At 37.7% G+C, this 18,988-nt stretch overlaps 1 protein-coding gene across 1 annotated transcript; it reads right to left on the reverse strand.

Moving 5' to 3' along the window:
* Positions 1–51: 51 nt before the first annotated feature.
* fbxl6 (F-box and leucine-rich repeat protein 6) lies at positions 52–18,983 on the reverse strand. The gene is made up of 9 exons (XM_059556052.1): positions 18,092–18,983; positions 17,828–17,986; positions 17,656–17,719; positions 17,440–17,571; positions 16,991–17,098; positions 16,710–16,823; positions 16,064–16,295; positions 15,626–15,866; positions 52–223 (listed from the first exon to the last, which is right to left on the reverse strand). The coding sequence occupies exons 1-9, from the start codon at positions 18,643–18,645 to the stop codon at positions 94–96; spliced, it is 1,734 nt and encodes a 577-aa protein (XP_059412035.1). The 5' UTR covers positions 18,646–18,983; the 3' UTR covers positions 52–93.
* Positions 18,984–18,988: the final 5 nt, after the last annotated feature.

Below are 18,988 nucleotides of genomic sequence, written 5' to 3' on the forward strand. Positions count from 1 at the left end.
CAGAGAGAGAGAAAAAGAGAGAGAGAGAGAAACTACATTTTGTACACTTAAAAAAAACAATTTAATATCAGAGTTTCTGCAATATATACATGTTCAGTCTAATTTTTCCAGTAGTAGCTGAATGTCTTCTCGACCATGATATACTCGTTTGAGTCCTCTGGGCAGATACCGGCAAGACGACAGATTCAAGTACTTCAGTGCTGGTGACTGGCTTATTAGTAACCTGTGAAACATTAAAAATGGTATTAGAACATATTAACTACAACCCGAATTCCGGAAAAGTTGGGACGTTTTTTAAATTTTAATAAAATGAAAACTAAAAGACTTTCAAATCACATGAGCCAATATTTTATTCACAATAGAACATAGATAACATAGCAAATGTTTAAACTGAGAAAGTTTACAATTTTATGCACAAAATGAGCTCATTTCAATTTTGATTTCTGCTACAGGTCTCAAAATAGTTGGGACGGGGCATGTTTACCATGGTGTAGCATCTCGGTGTAGCATCTCCTTCTTTTTTCAAAACAGTTTGAAGACGTCTGGGCATTGAGGCTATGAGTTGCTGGAGTTTTGCTGTTGGAATTTGGTCCCATTCTTGCCTTATATAGATTTCCAGCTGCTGAAGAGTTCGTGGTCGTCTTTGACGTATTTTTCGTTTAATGATGCGCCAAATGTTCTCTATAGGTGAAAGATCTGGACTGCAGGCAGGCCAGGTTAGCACCCGGACTCTTCTACGACGAAGCCATGCTGTTGTTATAGCTGCAGTATGTGGTTTTGCATTGTCCTGCTGAAATAAACAAGGCCTTACCTGAAATAGACGTTGTTTGGAGGGAAGCATATGTTGCTCTAAAACCTTTATATACCTTTCAGCATTCACAGAGCCTTCCAAAAAATGCAAGCTGCCCATACCGTATGCACTTATGCACCCCCATACCATCAGAGATGCTGGCTTTTGAACTGAACGCTGATAACATGCTGGAAGGTCTCCCTCTTCTTTAGCCCGGAGGACACGGCGTCCGTGAATTTCCAACAAGAATGTCAAATTTGGACTCGTCTGACCATAAAACACTATTCCACTTTGAAATAGTCCATTTTAAATGAGCCTTGGCCCACAGGACACGACGGCGCTTCTGGACCATGTTCACATATGGCTTCCTTTTTGCATGATAGAGCTTTAGTTGGCATCTGCTGATGGCACAGCGGATTGTGTTTACCGACAGTGGTTTCTGAAATTATTCCTGGGCCCATTTAGTAATGTCATTGTCACAATCAAGCAGATGAGTGATGCAGTGTCGTCTGAGAGCGATAAAGGTCTCCGGCCTTGTCCCTTACGCACAGAGATTTCTCCAGTTTCTCTGAATCTTTTGATGATGTTATGCACTGTAGATGATGAGATTTGCAAAGCCTTTGCAATTTGACGTTGAGGAACATTGTTTTTAAAGTTTTCCACAATTTTTTTACGCAGTCTTTCACAGATTGGAGAGCCTCTGCCCATCTTTACTTCTGAGAGACTCTGCTTCTCTAAGACAAAGCTTTTATAGCTAATCATGTTACAGACCTGATATCAATTAACTTAATTAATCACTAGATGTTCTCCCAGCTGAATCTTTTCAAAACTGCTTGCTTTTTTAGCCATTTGTTGCCCCCGTGCCAACTTTTTTGAGACCTGTAGCAGGCATTAAATTTTAAATGAGCTAATTAAGTGGATAAAAGTGTAAAATTTCTCAGTTTAAACATTTGCTACGTTATCTATGTTCTATTGTGAATAAAATATTGGCTCATGTGATTTGAAATTCCTTTAGTTTTCATTTTATTAAAATTTTAAAAACGTCCCAACTTTTCCGGAATTCGGGTTGTATATACTAAAACAAAAAAAGAAAATATTTGCTCTTTCTATTATTGAGTATTTATAAACACTTTAAAAAAATCTTTTGGCAGCTACTAGGTAGGGATATGCCGGTATCAAATTTCCCTGTTGTGATTAATTGCTCATGCTTTTATCATGGTATACGGTATTATCACAGTATTGAAATTTAGTAAAAAAAATCTAATACAGTATAACAGGCTAAATAACTTATTTTTTTATAACAACATTTAAATACAATAAAGCAATAAATAAAAAAAATAAAGTTAAAAGTTTTAAACTATAAAGACCCATAGATACCACTTTACAAAAAGTTTTCATTACCGTATTTTTCAGACTATAAGTCACACTTTTTCTCATAGTTTGGCTGGTCCTGCGACTTATAGTCAGGTGCAACTTATTTATCAAAATTTATTTGACATGAACCGAGAGAAATGAACCAAGAGAAAGGAACCAATAGGGCAGAGCAGCTGCCGTCTCGCGGCTGCAGACGGTAATGTTTTCTCTTGGTTCTTGGTTCTAAATAAATGCGACTTATAGTCCAGTGCGACTTATATACGTTTTTTCCTCATCATGACGTATTTTTGGACTGATGCGACTTGTACTCAGGTGCGACTTATAGTCCGAAAAATACGTTAGTTAACCTTAGTTAATTCATTAACATTCACAATGAGCAATAGCTACATTTTCTACAGAGGTTATTAATCTTAGTTAAAAAATACAAATCTTAGTTTATGTTAGCTCATTAAATAACACAGCTGCCACTTTAGATTTTGAATGTGTTATTATATATTGGAATACCTAAGATTAATGAATGTTCAGAACAATTTTTCATTGGCAGTTTATGTTAACTAATGAATTAACTAATGTTAACTAATGAAGCCCTAATGTAAAGTGTGAATTAACAATAAAAAAAAACAAAACACTTTAAAAACAATATAACAATATCTAGGGAAAGTTGCAGTCCAGATTAAAATGACTTTTTTTTATAAATAGCTTATTAACTTTGTTTGCCAGTTACAGAAAATCCTGAGATTGCTAGAAATGCAGCATTTACAATGAATTACGATGCAAATAAGTGCTGATGTGCTGATGGCCATGTACAGTATACAAATGGTAATAACACAAATGCGCCATATAGTAAATAATCCACTCTCTCTATTCATATAGAAGCGTTCACTTTGATAGCCATGATCATACAGTAATAGCGAGCTGATTCGGGCTGATTTGCACTCAAACAGATGGTAATCATGCAGATACATTCAACATTAAAACACACTCTCACATATATACAGTGGGGCTCGAAGGTTTGGGCACCCCTTGCAGAATCTGTGAAAATCTTAATTGCAGATTCTGCAAGGGGTGCGCAAACTTTCGAGCCCCACTGTAAAAACTGTTGAAAAATAAAAGAAACAAAGAAAAAGGTGATCGCTATAAGTTCCGGCTCCATCAGCTGACAGGTGCGTCAGAGCGCGTCTCGAGGGAGCGCCAAAATTCAAATATACTGTCTTTCGCCTATCATTCATTCATTATTTTTTCCGGTGGATCGTCTCATTCTGTTTGTGACACTGTACGCTGCAAAACCATGCTGTTTTTTTTACTACCAAGACGCAGTTTCTGACCGTGAGTTATTCCATAACGGACGCAAACAGTTCTGTCGCTGAAGAACTGAAACGTAAACAAAGGAATTATGATCCATATTACAACGTTATTGCTTCGTTGGACTAAACGTGCTTCATGAGATGTCGTTCAGTGGACCCTTACCTTTCTAACTAAACCGGGATTTACAGCTGTGGATGTTTATGACTCGTTATTACGATGGATCTGGTATGTACAGCATTTCCATTGCTCATGTTTTGATTTGTACTGCTTACACAAATGTAGCAAATACAGTCTTTATAAGCTTTCCATTGAAAAACAGCGATCTGTCGCCGATGCTTGAGGCTTAGATCTTTATAATTATACATAGTTTGTCAAGATTAAATTTGTCCAGTTTCATTTAATCTATTCATAAACACTGACATGTGCAAGTTGAGGGGCTTTCAGGATGAGGGCGTCGGGGTGCTGGCTTAGAGGTTAAAGGTCCCGTTCTTCATGATCCCATGTTTCAAACTTTAGTTTTACTGTGTAATGTTGTTGTTAGAGTATAAATAATATCTGTAAAATTCTAAAGCTCAAAGTTCATTGCCAAGCAAGATATTTTATTTAAAGGTCCCGTTTTTCGTGCTTTTTTGAAGCTTTGATTGTGTTTACAGTGCAATATAACGTGTTCATGTTTCACATGTAAAAAAACACTGTAGTTTTCACAATTCACCTATCTGTATACCGCTGTTTTCACTGTCATAAAAATGGGCTGATGACTTCCTTGTTCTATAAAGTCCCTCCTTCAGAATTACATAATGAGTTCTGATTGGGCCAGCGGTTCCTGTGTTGTGATTCGACAGGAGCTTAGAGCACGCTGCCCTCCTGGAAATGCGATTGGGCTTGTTTTGGAGCAGTTTTGAGAAGCAAGTGGGCAGGATTTGTTTTGAAAACCTGTCAATCTTGATCTAAACACACGTGCTGGAGATGTACTTATAATCACAGGAGCGTTTTTACCAGAGGTGGAAAGAGTACAAAAATATTCTACTCAAGTAAAAGTACCATTACATTAATGAAATTTTACTTAAGTACAAGTAAAAGTACCAGTCTAAAAATCAACTCAAGTAAAAGTAAAAAGTAGCTCATTTAAAATTTACTCAGAGTAAAAATTACTTAGTTACATTTTAACAGTGGGAGGGAGTCAAAAATGGGACAGGCCAAGGGTGTCAAACTCAGTTCCTGGAGGGCCACAGTCCTGCACAGTTTAGATATAACCCTAATTAAACACACCTGATCCAGCTAATCTAATCATTTAGGTTTATTTGAAAACTACATGATATGTGTGCTGGAGCAGGGTTAGAACTAAACTCTGCAGGGCTACGGCCCTCCAGGAACTGAGTTTGACACCCCTGGTATAGGTCTATTAATCTCAAACTAGTTGTTTTTAATTAAAGGAATCAGTTATTTAGAATAATAAAACATTTGGGCTGTTACCAGGCAAATCAGTATCAACAAACTCATCTTTTAATGCAGAGGAAATGCAGAAGATTCATTGGAAGTGGCATTTAGATGTATTACACTAGTGCAGGACAAGAATGCATTTAACCTGCAGTTACAAATGCATGAATAATGTTTTGATATACAAAACATAAAATGTTGAATACTCATTTGAAATTATAAGAAATTAATTATTTAAAAAAATCAAAAGATACTTTAAATGTGATATTAAAATGGCCAGTATGTGTCAGCAAGTCACTGTTAATAAGTGAGTCATTGCGATTGAACCGAATCATTTAAACGGTTGATTCATTCAGGAACGAAACACTGTCACGTTGCTCAGAGACGCAAAACTGTGCTTTGGTGGCTGTGTTTGGAATTATTTTCTGTTTTAGAAATAGAGCTAAAAAAGGCAATATGGTGTCTAAAACGCAAGTCTCTTAATTAACTTGTTTACTGAACTGTTATATATATATGTATGTATGTATATATTCATGATGATTTTTGGAGGAAAAGACGGCATTCTTTGTGTGATTTTGATTTAATGTATGAAATTATATAAATATGTGAATTTTCTGCCCCTATATCTTCAATTTTGTGATCATTCTAAACATAGGCGCCGATTTATGTTTTTCTCCGTGGGTGCTCAAGGGCGCAAGCCATTTAAAAAATAAAAAAATAGACTAGGCTATTAAAAAAATATTGCATTTCAGAACCTTAGGCTAATGGACAGCGGCCGATACAAACACACACAACAGCGTCACTTCTCAAAAATACAAACAGGATTGGAGATGAAAAGTTTAACTGACACGTAACCGCTAATGCGTTCAGCTTCTTGGGAAATTAATGTTTTGTAAATATCGATTAAAAGACTATTGCGAAAGGACAGCGTTTCCATTAACCGATTGTTGCGACTAAAATAATGAGTTTCTGGGAATGTCTACCTCATTTATGTTTCGAGGTTTCTTTTGATAGTGGCATGGCTTTTCTTTGAGGTTTCGAATCCATTATTCATATAGGCTAAAAAAATATTTTTTTATTTTATGTATTTAACAAAGAACTTGTATTCTGTCCAAAAGTAGGCTACTTTTGTGTCCATTAGTTTTTCCTCTTTTAAACCGTATATAGGCCTATACTTGAGCAGAAAAATGTTCCCATTTAAACCCTGTTACGAACTTTAAGGAGTCTAGGGAATGTACCGTAACATTTACATATTAACGTACTGCTGGGTATGAAATGAGGTGGAAGAACATGACAGACAAAACTTTGAAAGAGAAAAAATACTGGACGTTTATTCACAAAAAGCCAAAGCCACTAGATCCAGTAAAATAATGTCGATATATCAATATTAATAGGTTTGGCTTTTTTTATAACAAATCTGTCCATTTTAGTCTGATTAATGATTAGTGATTACGAAAAGCATTAAATGATTACATACTCGCACGGCACTGTATAGTGGGGGATGGGACGTTTTCAGAAACGCTGTGATTGGTGGATAGGATATGGAACATGCATGCGACTGGTTATGTCACTGTCACTGACAACAACATAACCAATCACAGTGTGGCAGACGCTTCATAGCGCCAACTGCAATGTTTAATTTTAAATAAATGTAGCCTACTGGCAGTCTGGCACTGGCACACGTGGGTGCTCATTTTCCGTGGGTGCTCCACGGTATCGGCGCCTATGATTCTAAATGCATTTTAGGAGACTGAATCACACAGTGAAAGAACGCACTATAAGCGCGCACATCATTAAAACAAAACATATGATATTATCGCAGATGATATATATAGCACACTCCTCACCACTGTCTTTTTGGCTAATTTGTGCAAAACCTCTTGCTAAAATGTCAAAGCTTCATTTTAACCACCAATGCAACGATGCAATTATTTAGCTTACCTCTACATTCTTGCGAAGGGTTGATGTCTTGTCGAGATTTTATAAGCTGCTAGTTTGGTCTTCCTAAGCAAGTACAGCTTACACTGCATAATAGAGCATACATATGGCCAGGGGTTCACTTCATTTCCTTCGAGTTCAACTTCAGAATATGACGGGGTTTCGTTTTCAGCGGTGTCTGCACCACTAACGCCTGTTTTGACCGTCTGCATATTTCTTGTGATTTTAGCGCCAGTTTGCCCTCCTGCCCATTATTTACTGACGTAGTTTCCAGGGAGCGATTTTTTTTTTTTTTTTTTTTTTTTTTTACTCAGTAATTAATGTGTTTTAAAATGTAGCGAAGTACAATACTTTAAACAAAATATACTTAAGTAAAAGTAAAATTACAGATTTAAAAAAATACTTTAAAAAGTATTAGTACACAAAAAAGCTACTCAATTACAGTAACGCGAGTAAATGTAATTCGTTACTTTCCACCTCTGGTTTTTACTGACGAGATGCGCATGAAAATCGCATTCGATTTTTTTGCACAGCCCTAACATCTAGTTAACAAAGCTAAACAGCATTGCCCTTTGTGTAATAAGTTACAGAAACAGTTAAACGCACCAACCTGCTCAGAGCCTGACTTCACCCATTGACAATATTTGAAAAATGCTGAAAAGTGGGCAGATCACAGCGGAGATAGAGGGGACGAACCTAGGGCGGGGCTGAGCGAGTGCGGCGTGAACCTGAGACCCGCAGTGACGGATTGATTGACAGCTGCTGTCAGAGACGCTAAAATGGAGAGTGACTGTAATGGCGCAAGTAGCTTTGCAACAGAGCGATCATTTGAAGTAGAGGACTTTTCTTCCCCACTTTTACCTGAAGTGGAGGGTGTCGAGGTGTCTGTTCATATTAATTCCAGCCGCTGGCTCAAACTGCGGTCTTAACTCCCTCACCGTGTCGCTTTTCAGTGCGAGCTGTGTGGAGAAGCCCATTTCCACCTCCATTGCGTTGGAGAAGCAATCCCGTGTAAAATGCAGTCTGCACACTCCAGCTCTAGGCGGGAACTTGCGGTCTTCCAGGCCAAGTGCATGCAACCACTGGCGCTTAATTTTAAAGTCTGCTGGTAAATGCAGTCCAGCAGTGCTGTTGCAACTAGCAACACACCTCCGTACCATCCTGACCACTGTACTAAATACAGATAAATCTACGTTAACTTGAAAATCTAAATAACTATATAATTGCTATGCTGAAAGATGCTATAATAGTCTATCGTGGTCGTTACCAATACTCGCAATTCCAGCTCCTGACTCACTACAGTGATTTTGATGGTTTTATAATGCCAAGGGCGTGGTAGCTCGTACCAAGGGGCGTGGTGAGCTGGAAACTGCTTATGTCACCTGCCACCGCTTACGTCACTTGCCACCGCAACATCCAATAGGAAAAATCAACTGCAGTAGCCACCGTTCAACCTGAAGAGGGCAGCACTCACACGTTTTTACACCATATATTGTAGAATTAAAACACTTTATACTCAAATGTCAAAAAAGTTACTCGAATCAATGAACAGCACTAATAAAGCCCCATTCTTATAGATCAGTAACTAAAAAAAGTTGGTTTAGGGTTTAGTTACTCTTTAAATAATAAAATACACTTACCGGTTGTGGTCCATAAACAACACCTTGTCCAGACAAAGAGGGAACTGCTCCATCTTTCAAGAATAATCTTTGTGCGAAACCGGCATTAAACTGACTGAGATTGAGGAAGCTGCACATAGTTTTACATGTGGATTATAATTTTCGGGAACCGAGTTAAACATAAATTGTAACCATTAATCTCTAAGTACAGTGTCCATGGGAAGGCCAAACAAAGGTGATTGGACTCAGAGATGAAAATAACAGCGTTTTGACGACATGGCGACAAACACAAACGAAACTTTTCCTCTTCTCCGTCGGAGTGCAACAAGACCATGCCCCCTTTTTTGTGTATTCCTGTGGGCGGAGGTTAGTCAAACAACGGTTCTAGTGATGTCATTAATGGAGGAAGTAGAGGGATGTTGTCCAAATTGGTCGTTCGTTGTAGGCGAATTCTGTTAAATACAATCTCACTTGGCATTGAACTTTGAGCTTTAGAATTTTACAGATATTATTTATACTCTAACAACATTACACACTAACTAAACTTTAAAACATGGGATCACAAAGAACGGGACCTTTAACAGAATTCGCCTACATCGAATGACCAATTTGGACTACATCCCTCTACTTCCTTCATTAATGACGTAACTAGAACCGTTGTTTGACTAACACATGTATGTTTAGCACAGTTTGCTGAGGACAGCTTCCTCAATTTCAATCAGTTTAATGCCGGTTTCGCACAAAGATTATTCTTGAAAGATGGAGCAGTTCCCTCTTTGTCTGGAGAAGGCGTTGTTTATGGACCACAACCGGTAAGTGTATTTTATTAAGTTGGTGCATTTAACAGTTTCTGTAACTTATTACACAAAGGGCAACGCTGTTTAGCTTTGTTAACTAGATGGTAGGGCTGTGCAAAAAATCTAATGCGATTTTCATGCGCATCTCGTCAGTAAAGGCATTCTGTGATTAGAAGTACATCTCCAGCACGTGCGTTCAGATCAGGATTGCCAGGTTTTCAAAACAAACCTGCCCACTTGCTTCTCAAAACTAGTCCAAAACTGGCCCAATTGCGTTTCCAGTAAGGCAGTGTGCGCTAAGTTGGTGTCGAATCACAACACAGGAACCGTCACAATCAGACCTCGTTACATATTTCTGAAGGAGGGACTTCATAGAACAAGGAAGACATCAGCCCGTTTTTATGACAGTGAAAACAGCGGTATACAGATAAGTTAATTGTGTGAAAAATACTGTTTTTTTACATGCGAAACATGAACACGTGTTATATTGCACAACTGTAAAAACAATAAAGCTTCAAAAAAACACAAAAAACGTGACCTTTAAGTCTAAATACTTAAAGGGTTAGTTCATCGAAAAATCGAAATTATGTTATTAATAACTTACCCTCATGTCGTCCCAAACCCATGAGACCTCCGTTTATCTTTGGAACACTGTTTAAGATATTTTAGATTTAGTCAGAGCTCTCAGTCTAGTGCTGCAACGACGTGTCTACGTCATCGATTACGTCTACTGCAAAAATACGCTGACGTGCGTGAAATGCGTCCACGCGTCACACTGTTTGTTTACATCTCGCGTAATGGCATACTGGGAATGGAGAAAGTTGCATTCTATTACAAAAACAGAGACCACTGTTATCAAAAGTATGTGAATACTTTAAACAGAGGCCAAATAAAATGGCCCTTTGTTCCCTTTGCAAAACCGATATGGTGTACCACGGCAGCACAAATGCGATGCACAAGCACCTCAGAGGAAAACATCCTGGTGCTCTCCGGTGTTACGGTTGAATTGGTTACCGTGTGATCTGGTGACCAACTTCCTGGTTCAGGTCTGATATTCTTGTAAAGATTACAAGTTATTGGTATGATTACCTGTAGCGGCTGAAGAAAGGATAAAAAAAAAAAAAGCAAGCCTGTGTTGGCACGGGTTTCGAACACGCGTTAGGGTCGTTCACATATTGTGCCTAAAAACATGTGGAAAATTCTAGTCGCGCCGCTTTCTCCTCCTTTCTCCAAAGCGCTCGGGCAGTTGCACCACTGGGGCGTCTGTCGTTGCTAAGCAACCATGACGTGTTCTCTCCATGAAGACGCGGAAATTTCAGCAAAGGATAAATGGATTTGCAGCACTAAAATCGCTTGCAGTAGCTCTGCTTCTAAATGTATTTCAAAATGGCAATCCATATACAGCTATGATCAGCTGTTCCCTTATCTTAACTGAGCTTTCAACGTTGTTACGGGAAAGGATGAAGCTGAATGTTTAGTTCTTGTCACATGACCCGCGGTGCAATTGCGACATTCTGAAAAGTTGAGATGTTTTTAAATCGATGCGGTGCGGACGCGCCTGGAAAAAATGAGCGCGCGTCGCTTCCATTATGAGCACGCATATCGTGCGCCTACATTAGAAATAACGAACTTGAGCGTGCAAAAGATGTGACATGTGAACGGCCCCTTAAAAGACAGCGCGCCGCGAGACAACAGTCACAAACCACCGAGCTACCCCGAATCGGCTCCAGATCTCTGGAAACCATGCTAAACCATAGCAGAACCCTGACTACATTTTATGGTTTGTGATACTAAAGAACATTTCATGACGACTCAGACAACTGTAAATTTATGGCTACTGTGGTTTAATTATAAACGCTATCAAACTCATATTTACCATAGTAAAATTATTTTCTTTGCCTCTATTTTTGTATACTGTAAAAACTTCAACCACATTGGTTGAAAATGAATAAAGGTTGAACTATTATATTAGAAGTTGTACTTATATCTTTTTGTAAAGTTATCCAAAGGATTCATTAGCTAATTAAAAAAGAACATTAGATTAATTATTTATTGTAGTAAAAATAATCGTTAGAGTAGTCGACTAATCGGGAAAAAAAAAAAAAAAAAAAAATCGTTAGATTAGTCGACAGAAAAAATAATCGTTAGTTGCAGCTCTCAGTCTCATCTCAGTCCCTCCATTGAAACTGTGTGTACGGTATACTGCCCATGTCCAGAAAGGTAAGAAAAACATAATCAAAGTAGTCCACGTGACATCAGAGGGTCAGTTAGAATATTTTGAAACATCAAAAATACATTTTGGTCCAAAAATAGCAAAAACTACGACTTTATTCAGCATTGTCTTCTCTTTCGTGTCTGTTGTGAGAGAATTCAAAACAAAGCAGTTTGTCATATCCGGTTCGCGAACGAATCATTCGATGTAAGCGGATCTTTTTGAACCAGTTCACCAAATCGACCTGAATCGTTTTTTAACAGTTCGCGTCTCCAATACGCATTAATCCACAAATGACTTAAGCTGCTAATTTTTTAGTTAAAACAAACCAATATCCTAGAGTAATTAATTTACTCAAACAGTACACTGACTGAACTGCTGTGAAGAGAGAACTGAAGATGAACACCAAGCCGAGCCAGATAATGAAAAAAAGATTGACTCATCGGTTTTCGGATCACCAGTACCGTATTTTCCGGACTATAAGTCGCACTTTTTTCATAGTTTGGCTGGTCCTGCGACTTATAGTCAGGTGCGACTTATTTATCAAAATTCATTTGACATGAACCGAGAGAAATGAATCAAGAGAAAACATTACCGTCTACAGCCACGAGAGGGCGCTCTATGCTGCTCAGTGCTCCTGTAGTCTACACTGAAAACAAAGCCTTCGGTTTACCCGCGCTCATAACATTAGCACAGAATCAGTTCAGAATCAATCACCAAAAGAACCAGTTCGGTTCAGACGCTCTGTGTGTTCGGTCTGCTTCACGCTGAATCACACATGCACAGTATCATCAGCTCCACGGTTCTCGAATCGGATGCGTCTGACAGAAACGGTTCTTGACTCGAGAACGAGTCAATCTTTTTTTCATTATCTGGCTCGGCTCGGTGTTCATCTTCAGTTCTCTCTTCACAGCAGTTCAGTCAGTGTACTGTTTGAGTAAATGAATTACTCTGGGATATTGGTTTGTTTCAGAGGTGGGTAGTAACGAGTTACATTTACTTTGTTACATTTACTTGAGTAATTTTTTGGGGTAACTAATACTTTTCGGAGTATATTTAAAGATGGGAACTTTATACTCTTACTTGAGTAAATTTTTGGGGAAAAATCTGTACTTTTACTTCGTTACTGTGGGCGACGCTCCTCTCGTTACTTTATCTTAATGCAATAAATGTTATAAATGCTTCAGTTTGATCCAAACGCGCCGTCTACTTTTCTCTGGGCAATGAGCGATGCCTATTCGCGAATGATTCATTCTTTTGAGTCAATTCTGTTCAAAGGCTTGATCAAACCAATTGGCAAACGAGTGAATTGGTTCATGAATCAGTTTGAATGAGTCGTTCAGTTCACTGCCGCACGCGCTGAGCGTCTGAAGTGGTTCACTCAGAGTTGTAACGTTTAACATCAGCAGCGTTGAAAACGTGGCTATGGAACTGCACTGAATTGAAAGCAAATCTGCAAAGGCCATTGCTTGCGATGGAGATCCTTATTAGATGAACACCGCGTGTGCTGTCTACTGTTTAACAGGTAATAACTTGGGCTACATTCGATTACAGTACACGATACCACTGTGACATTAGTTTGTTGTACGTGTGTGGCTTATAACAGAGGGGAGTCAAGAGATAGATGTGTTTTTACAGCACTGCGCATTATAACAAATCACACATGATTCTTTTGAGCTTATTAAAGCATTGGCCAATCAGAGGTGTTCCGATGAGTCATCGCTAAAATGCCGGTGCTTCCTTAACTCGCTCACTGACTGGAGACCTCTTTCTGGCGAATTCTCTCGTCAGAAACAACAAAGTGCAGATGTGTGTACGAATCTTTAATTAAGATATTGATTTCACAGTGTTAACAGTTTCAGTGATTTTATTGGGAGTTTCTGAAAGTGATTGAACTCTAGACTGTGAGTGAAAATGATCTTTAATAATGTAAATGTTATTTGCTCTCTTTCTGAACAATGAAAGATTAGTAGCAATATTTATATCACATTAACTATCAATGTTAAATTCACATTTAATATAAAGTCAGTCGTATTAAAAATATGTTATGGCATGACACCTATATCTGTTACTTAAGTAAACAGACAGGGTTTTATAATAAATTACATAAATTGGAGTAAAGGCTGATGAAATATATACATTTATACACACACACATAACATACATTTTATCTATATATCTAAATAAAAATAGGCTCAGTATATATGACCCAAAGTAACTAGTAACTAACTACTTGAGTAGATTTTTTTCCCGATACTCTTTTACTCTTACTCAAGTAACTATTCAAGACTAGTACTTTTACTTTTACTTAAGTAAATATTTCTAGAAGTACTTTTACTTTTACTTGAGTACAGTTTTTGGGTACTCTACCCACCTCTGGTTTGTTTTAACTCAGAGGGAGTGTCAGCCACATTAAAAAAGTTAACAGCTTAAGTCATTTGTGGATTAATGCGTATTGGAGACGCGAACCCTTTAAAATGATTCAGTTCGATTCGGTGAACTGGTTCAAAAAGATCTGCTTACATTGAATGATTCGCTCGCGAACCGGATATCACAAACTGCTTTGTTTTGAACTCTCTCACAACAGACACGGAAGAAAAGACAATGATGAATAAAGTCGTAGTTTTTGCTATTTTTGGACCAAACATTTTTTTCGATGCTTCAAAAAATTCTAACTGACCCTCTGATGTCACATGGACTACTTTGATGATGTTTTTCTTACCTTTCTGGACATGGACAGTATACAGTACACACAGTACACACAGTTTCAATGGAGGGACTAAGAGCTCTCGGACTACATCTAAAATATCTTAAACAGTGTTCCAAAGATAAACTGAGGTCTCACGGGTTTGGAACGACATGAGGGTAAGTTATTAATGACAATTGATTTTTCGATGAACTAAGTATTTGGCACTAGGGCTGGGCAATATATAAAGAAAAAAAATTTTTGTCGATATTGTCAAATTTTTTATGATATTCGATCTCTCAATATGTTTGCATTTGCATTTTAATAATTAAAAAAACTTTTTTAGTGCATGCAATTCACAATTTAAACTATGCAACTGGGATAAGTATTTATTTTTAAATTACAAGTTTTTTAGCTAAGAATACAAGTCTGTCAATTGTCTGCATTTTTAAGAGAAGCTCTGTGGCATGAAATTATGTTCATACTGACACTAAAAACACTCTTAGATGGGGAGCTAGTTGCTGAAGCACATAGTCATTTCTTATATATAAAAATATATAAATGAATACCAAAGACTTTTGCTCTCTTCTTCTCTGTCTATATTAGGAAAACTTAAATATAAAAGTGAAATTCCCTAAAAGTAATTCCAAATGCCCATAGTCTATGTTTCTCTATTCAAACATCAGCGGTCGAGTAAGTGCATTTATTCAGCGATCACAATCTCAAACAATACAGTTGAGATCTCATGACCGAACACAGAACGGCTGAACGACACTTTCTAATTGCTAAACTCCAGCTTGTTAGCATTTTCAGATCATCGGCAGCGGCGCTTCCACAATGAGGAGTGAGCATGTGCGCATGGTTGCCAGATTGCTTAAAATAAGCAAACATTGGGCAGAAAATGTATCCTTGTAACAGCGAAGTTCTGATTCTGGGTTTTTAAACTCTTGTTTTCTGGCAACTGCTCTCATGAAAGCTCTCGTAGTAGAGGCGTGTAGAGCAGTCCGCAGTTACATGTTCCTTTTTTGGATGTTCGGTGCGTTCTTTTGGGAAAGTATGCTTGAATTTGAAGTATTCGATATTCACGATACTTTCAAAATTGACATCTTCATCAAAATTATACCAATAGGTCTATTTTCGGTAATATTCAATATATAGCCCAGCCCTATCTGGCACTGTGATGAACATCATCGCGAATACACAAATCTGAACATCTATATAAACATTTTTAAATAGGTTTTAGAGTCTTTTAAGCAGCATACAGCAGTGTTGTGCATTTAGACCAGTTGATAGGAATAGTATTCTTAAAATACATTCCAAATTCGGAATAATTTGTAATATATAATTATTCACGGTATTTAGAAGTGCTCACAATAAAAATATTGTGCATATTCATTACCGTGATATATTGCATTGCCAAATACCGGCACATGTCTACTAAGTGTATGTGCATAGCTACATCATTACCTGAGTGCAGATGAAGTGATCTTAGTACCACTGAGGTTCAGGGAGCGAAACAAATCGACTCCAGCACCATGTGCAAGACGTCCCATGGCAATCTCCATGTCTTCTTCTGAAAATGGCTGGTTGGCCAAATCAAGTTCCCTGAGGGTGCTGCTCCATTTGTGGGCAAGCATGTGTATGCCTTTCTTGGATGCTACCATGGCATTACTGTTGAAGTACAGACCCCAATACAGACACTCCAGTCCTACACAAGTCAAGACAGCAAATTGTAAAAAGCAGCACATTGTATGATCATATTAGTAAACTATGAGAATAAAATGAGGGGAAAGTCCATCAAACCATGTGATGTTCATATGCGTTTTTGTGGTTTACATTGCATTTTTACTACTGTGGGAGGCACATCAATGTTCACTTTCTTCTTATTCCAAAATCAAGACTTACTCTCACAAGGCAGAGCATAGAGACCAGTGGCTGTGATACGAGAGCCACCACGTAGGTCCAGCACACGCAGGTGGGGGGAGCCATGAAGCACATTGTTTAGGTCACCGTCAGTCATGAAAGAGTGAGAGGAAGTGGCAATGCACAGCTCCTCTAGCATGGGAAAACCAGATGTTGAATTCGGTGTGTTGCGGATCTTTTTAGGAACTGGAGTGACATTCATCAACCTAAAAGTCTAAATTGCAAAATAATTTAAAAGAAAAAAAATAGGATTGTAATATTTTATATTTGTAGTATTATTTTTTTTTTCAAAAATAATATATATAAATTCTCATTCTGGAACATGTCACCATTAATAAGAGGAATGTGTCAAATATTCTTTAGAATTTCAAATAGTAACTGAGCGATTAACTGAAAAATGACAGCTATGCAATCACTGTACACGATTTTTCTTGGTCTTAAATAATTTTTTATTAATGATATGTCAATGAATTAATGAAACTAAGGCACATTCAATTGAAAAAAAAAAAAAAAAATTATATATATATATATATATATATATATATATATATATATATATGAGGAGTGATAATAGATAATAGACAATAGATTTGGTTTGTGTACATCACGGCACATTTTAGGTTAATACCTGGAGTTTAGGGCATCCAATCTGCAAAGCCTGAATACAGATGGGAAGCTGGCAGTATCCTCCATCCAATTTAGTATTGATCTCCAGCAGCATGAGCTCAGGACAGCAACCTTTCTTTAATTTCAGAGACATTTTAATCATCAGAATCAGATATCAAGTTTACAAATTCACATACTTTGAAATATATTATAAAATGTCTTTATTATATAAAAGTTTACATTATCTTTAAAAGGCAGAGGAAGTAAGCTTATTAAAAGTAAATAGTAAAAATATATACTTACAGACAAAGCACTGAGAAGTTTATCACTCTTGGTGCTGTGTGTTAAGTAAATTTTCTTTATTTGGTTGCCGTATGACTCAAGGAAGGACACCAGACCATCAACATTAAACTAGATTTAAAAAAAAATTAACAATAAAAAATACTTACAATTCATAAAGTAAAAGTTGACATTAAAAAGAAAATGCAGTCATCATTTACTTCTCATGTCATTCCAATATCTCTTTAACTGTGACCCCATGGTTTTAATATGTGTGACTATGTACTGACTGTACTGGTCTTTTCCATGCACCGTGAACCGAATCTTTTCAAAACCCACAAAAATATCAAAGTTATCTTCCACAGAAGAAAGCAAGCCATACAGGTTTGGAATGACAAAAGGGTGAATAAAACTGAATTTTCATTTTTAGGTAACTCTCCCTTCAAATCTAAGCCACCAGTTTGCATACAAACCTCTGAGTGTTGCAAATTTATATTCTCTAATGATCGACACTGAGCACCAAGGTTTTGGAAGGCTGTTTCTGTCATTCCCGTGCAGTAAGACAGCTTAAGAGAATGAAGATTGGTACATGACTGTGAAACTTTCTAGAAAAAAACAGAGCACAGAGATTATCAGAAACAGATTCAGATAGCAGTCACAATATTTCACAACAGATTGATTATCATTACCTGAATCACATAATCAACATGTTTTTTCCAGTGGCAAAGGGAGAATTCTCTCAACTGAGACAATCTGCGAGAAACAATAACAACAATAGATGGAGCTTGCTGTCTATGCATTATCTCACATTGAAAAGATTCATAAGTGTTCAAGTTCTTCTTGTCTGGTTCAGTCACTGACCTGTTTTCAGCTAACCAGTCTATAGTGTTCCTAATCTTCTGTTCTGTCCCAGGTAACTGACTCTTACCGGGTTCAATCCAACAGTAGCCAACTGACACACTACGCCACAGGATTGGAGAGGATGCAGCTCCATTCCATAGACGGCAAACTCTGCCGACCCTTTAAAGAAAGAAAACAAATGAACTATCAACATTAAGCAATTACAGTATCTGTATTAAAGCTGAACAGAAACTGAATGTCACAAATACAGAGCATATGCATCACCTGCACAGAAAAGGTACGGCTCCATCCTGGAGAACTGCAAACTGAAAGATTTTCACCAAGACCTCTATTGGCAAACTTTGACCCCAGCGGTCAAAGCTATCCGCATTAACACTCTCCAAATCAACATTTTTATCAATAGCTTGCTCTGTGACTTTGGGGATTACTTTTACTGGTGCTTTTTTCGTTTTCTTAGCAGAGGTTTTACTCTTGCCTTTTGCGTTTGTTTTCTTTTTCTTAGATCCCTTCCGCTTGGTCTTCCATATGCTGTCACTACTATTTATATTTGATATAATCAAAAGCATGTCCTCTCCCTCCTGGACGGTGTAATTTGGTCTTATAGTTCGTTTTACAGTTTTTTTCTTTTTCTTTTTGGTTTTGTCATCCGTGACGGAATCCGCTTTTCTTTTCAAAAGTCTTTTTGGTTTTGTAGGTGCAGACTGGGATGTCCCAGCTGTGCTGGATTGAGTGGCTGACATTTCTCCAGAAGAAGCCTGGAGAAACTCGGGCTCTGTGTTTGAGTTGGGTAACGTTACCTCCATTATTGTGCTTTCCATGCCTTACTGTTGGTCCCTAATGATCTCCTCGCTGAAAAGCGTCATTAATGAGACTGTAAACAAAATATATAAAATTGGCAAAAGAACGACTTAGCTGACTAAAATAATAGCTCTTTTTTGTGCATTGCTGCAAACAGATTAAACAGCGGTTTTCGGGTCTTTGCTGATAATCTGGCCAGTCGTGTAAATTAATTTAGCGTCCGTGGCACCATTATTGAATTAAACACTATCTGCACGACGTTACGTTACTCCTTTGTTGTTGTAGTTATCCGAGCGCCATGATGCGCTTTCTTTGGTCAACGAATGTCGTCATATCCGCTTTCGTACACAGCGATGCAAGATC

Source organism: Carassius carassius, chromosome 8, assembly GCF_963082965.1.
Source record: "Carassius carassius chromosome 8, fCarCar2.1, whole genome shotgun sequence".
Taxonomy (NCBI): domain Eukaryota; kingdom Metazoa; phylum Chordata; class Actinopteri; order Cypriniformes; family Cyprinidae; genus Carassius; species Carassius carassius.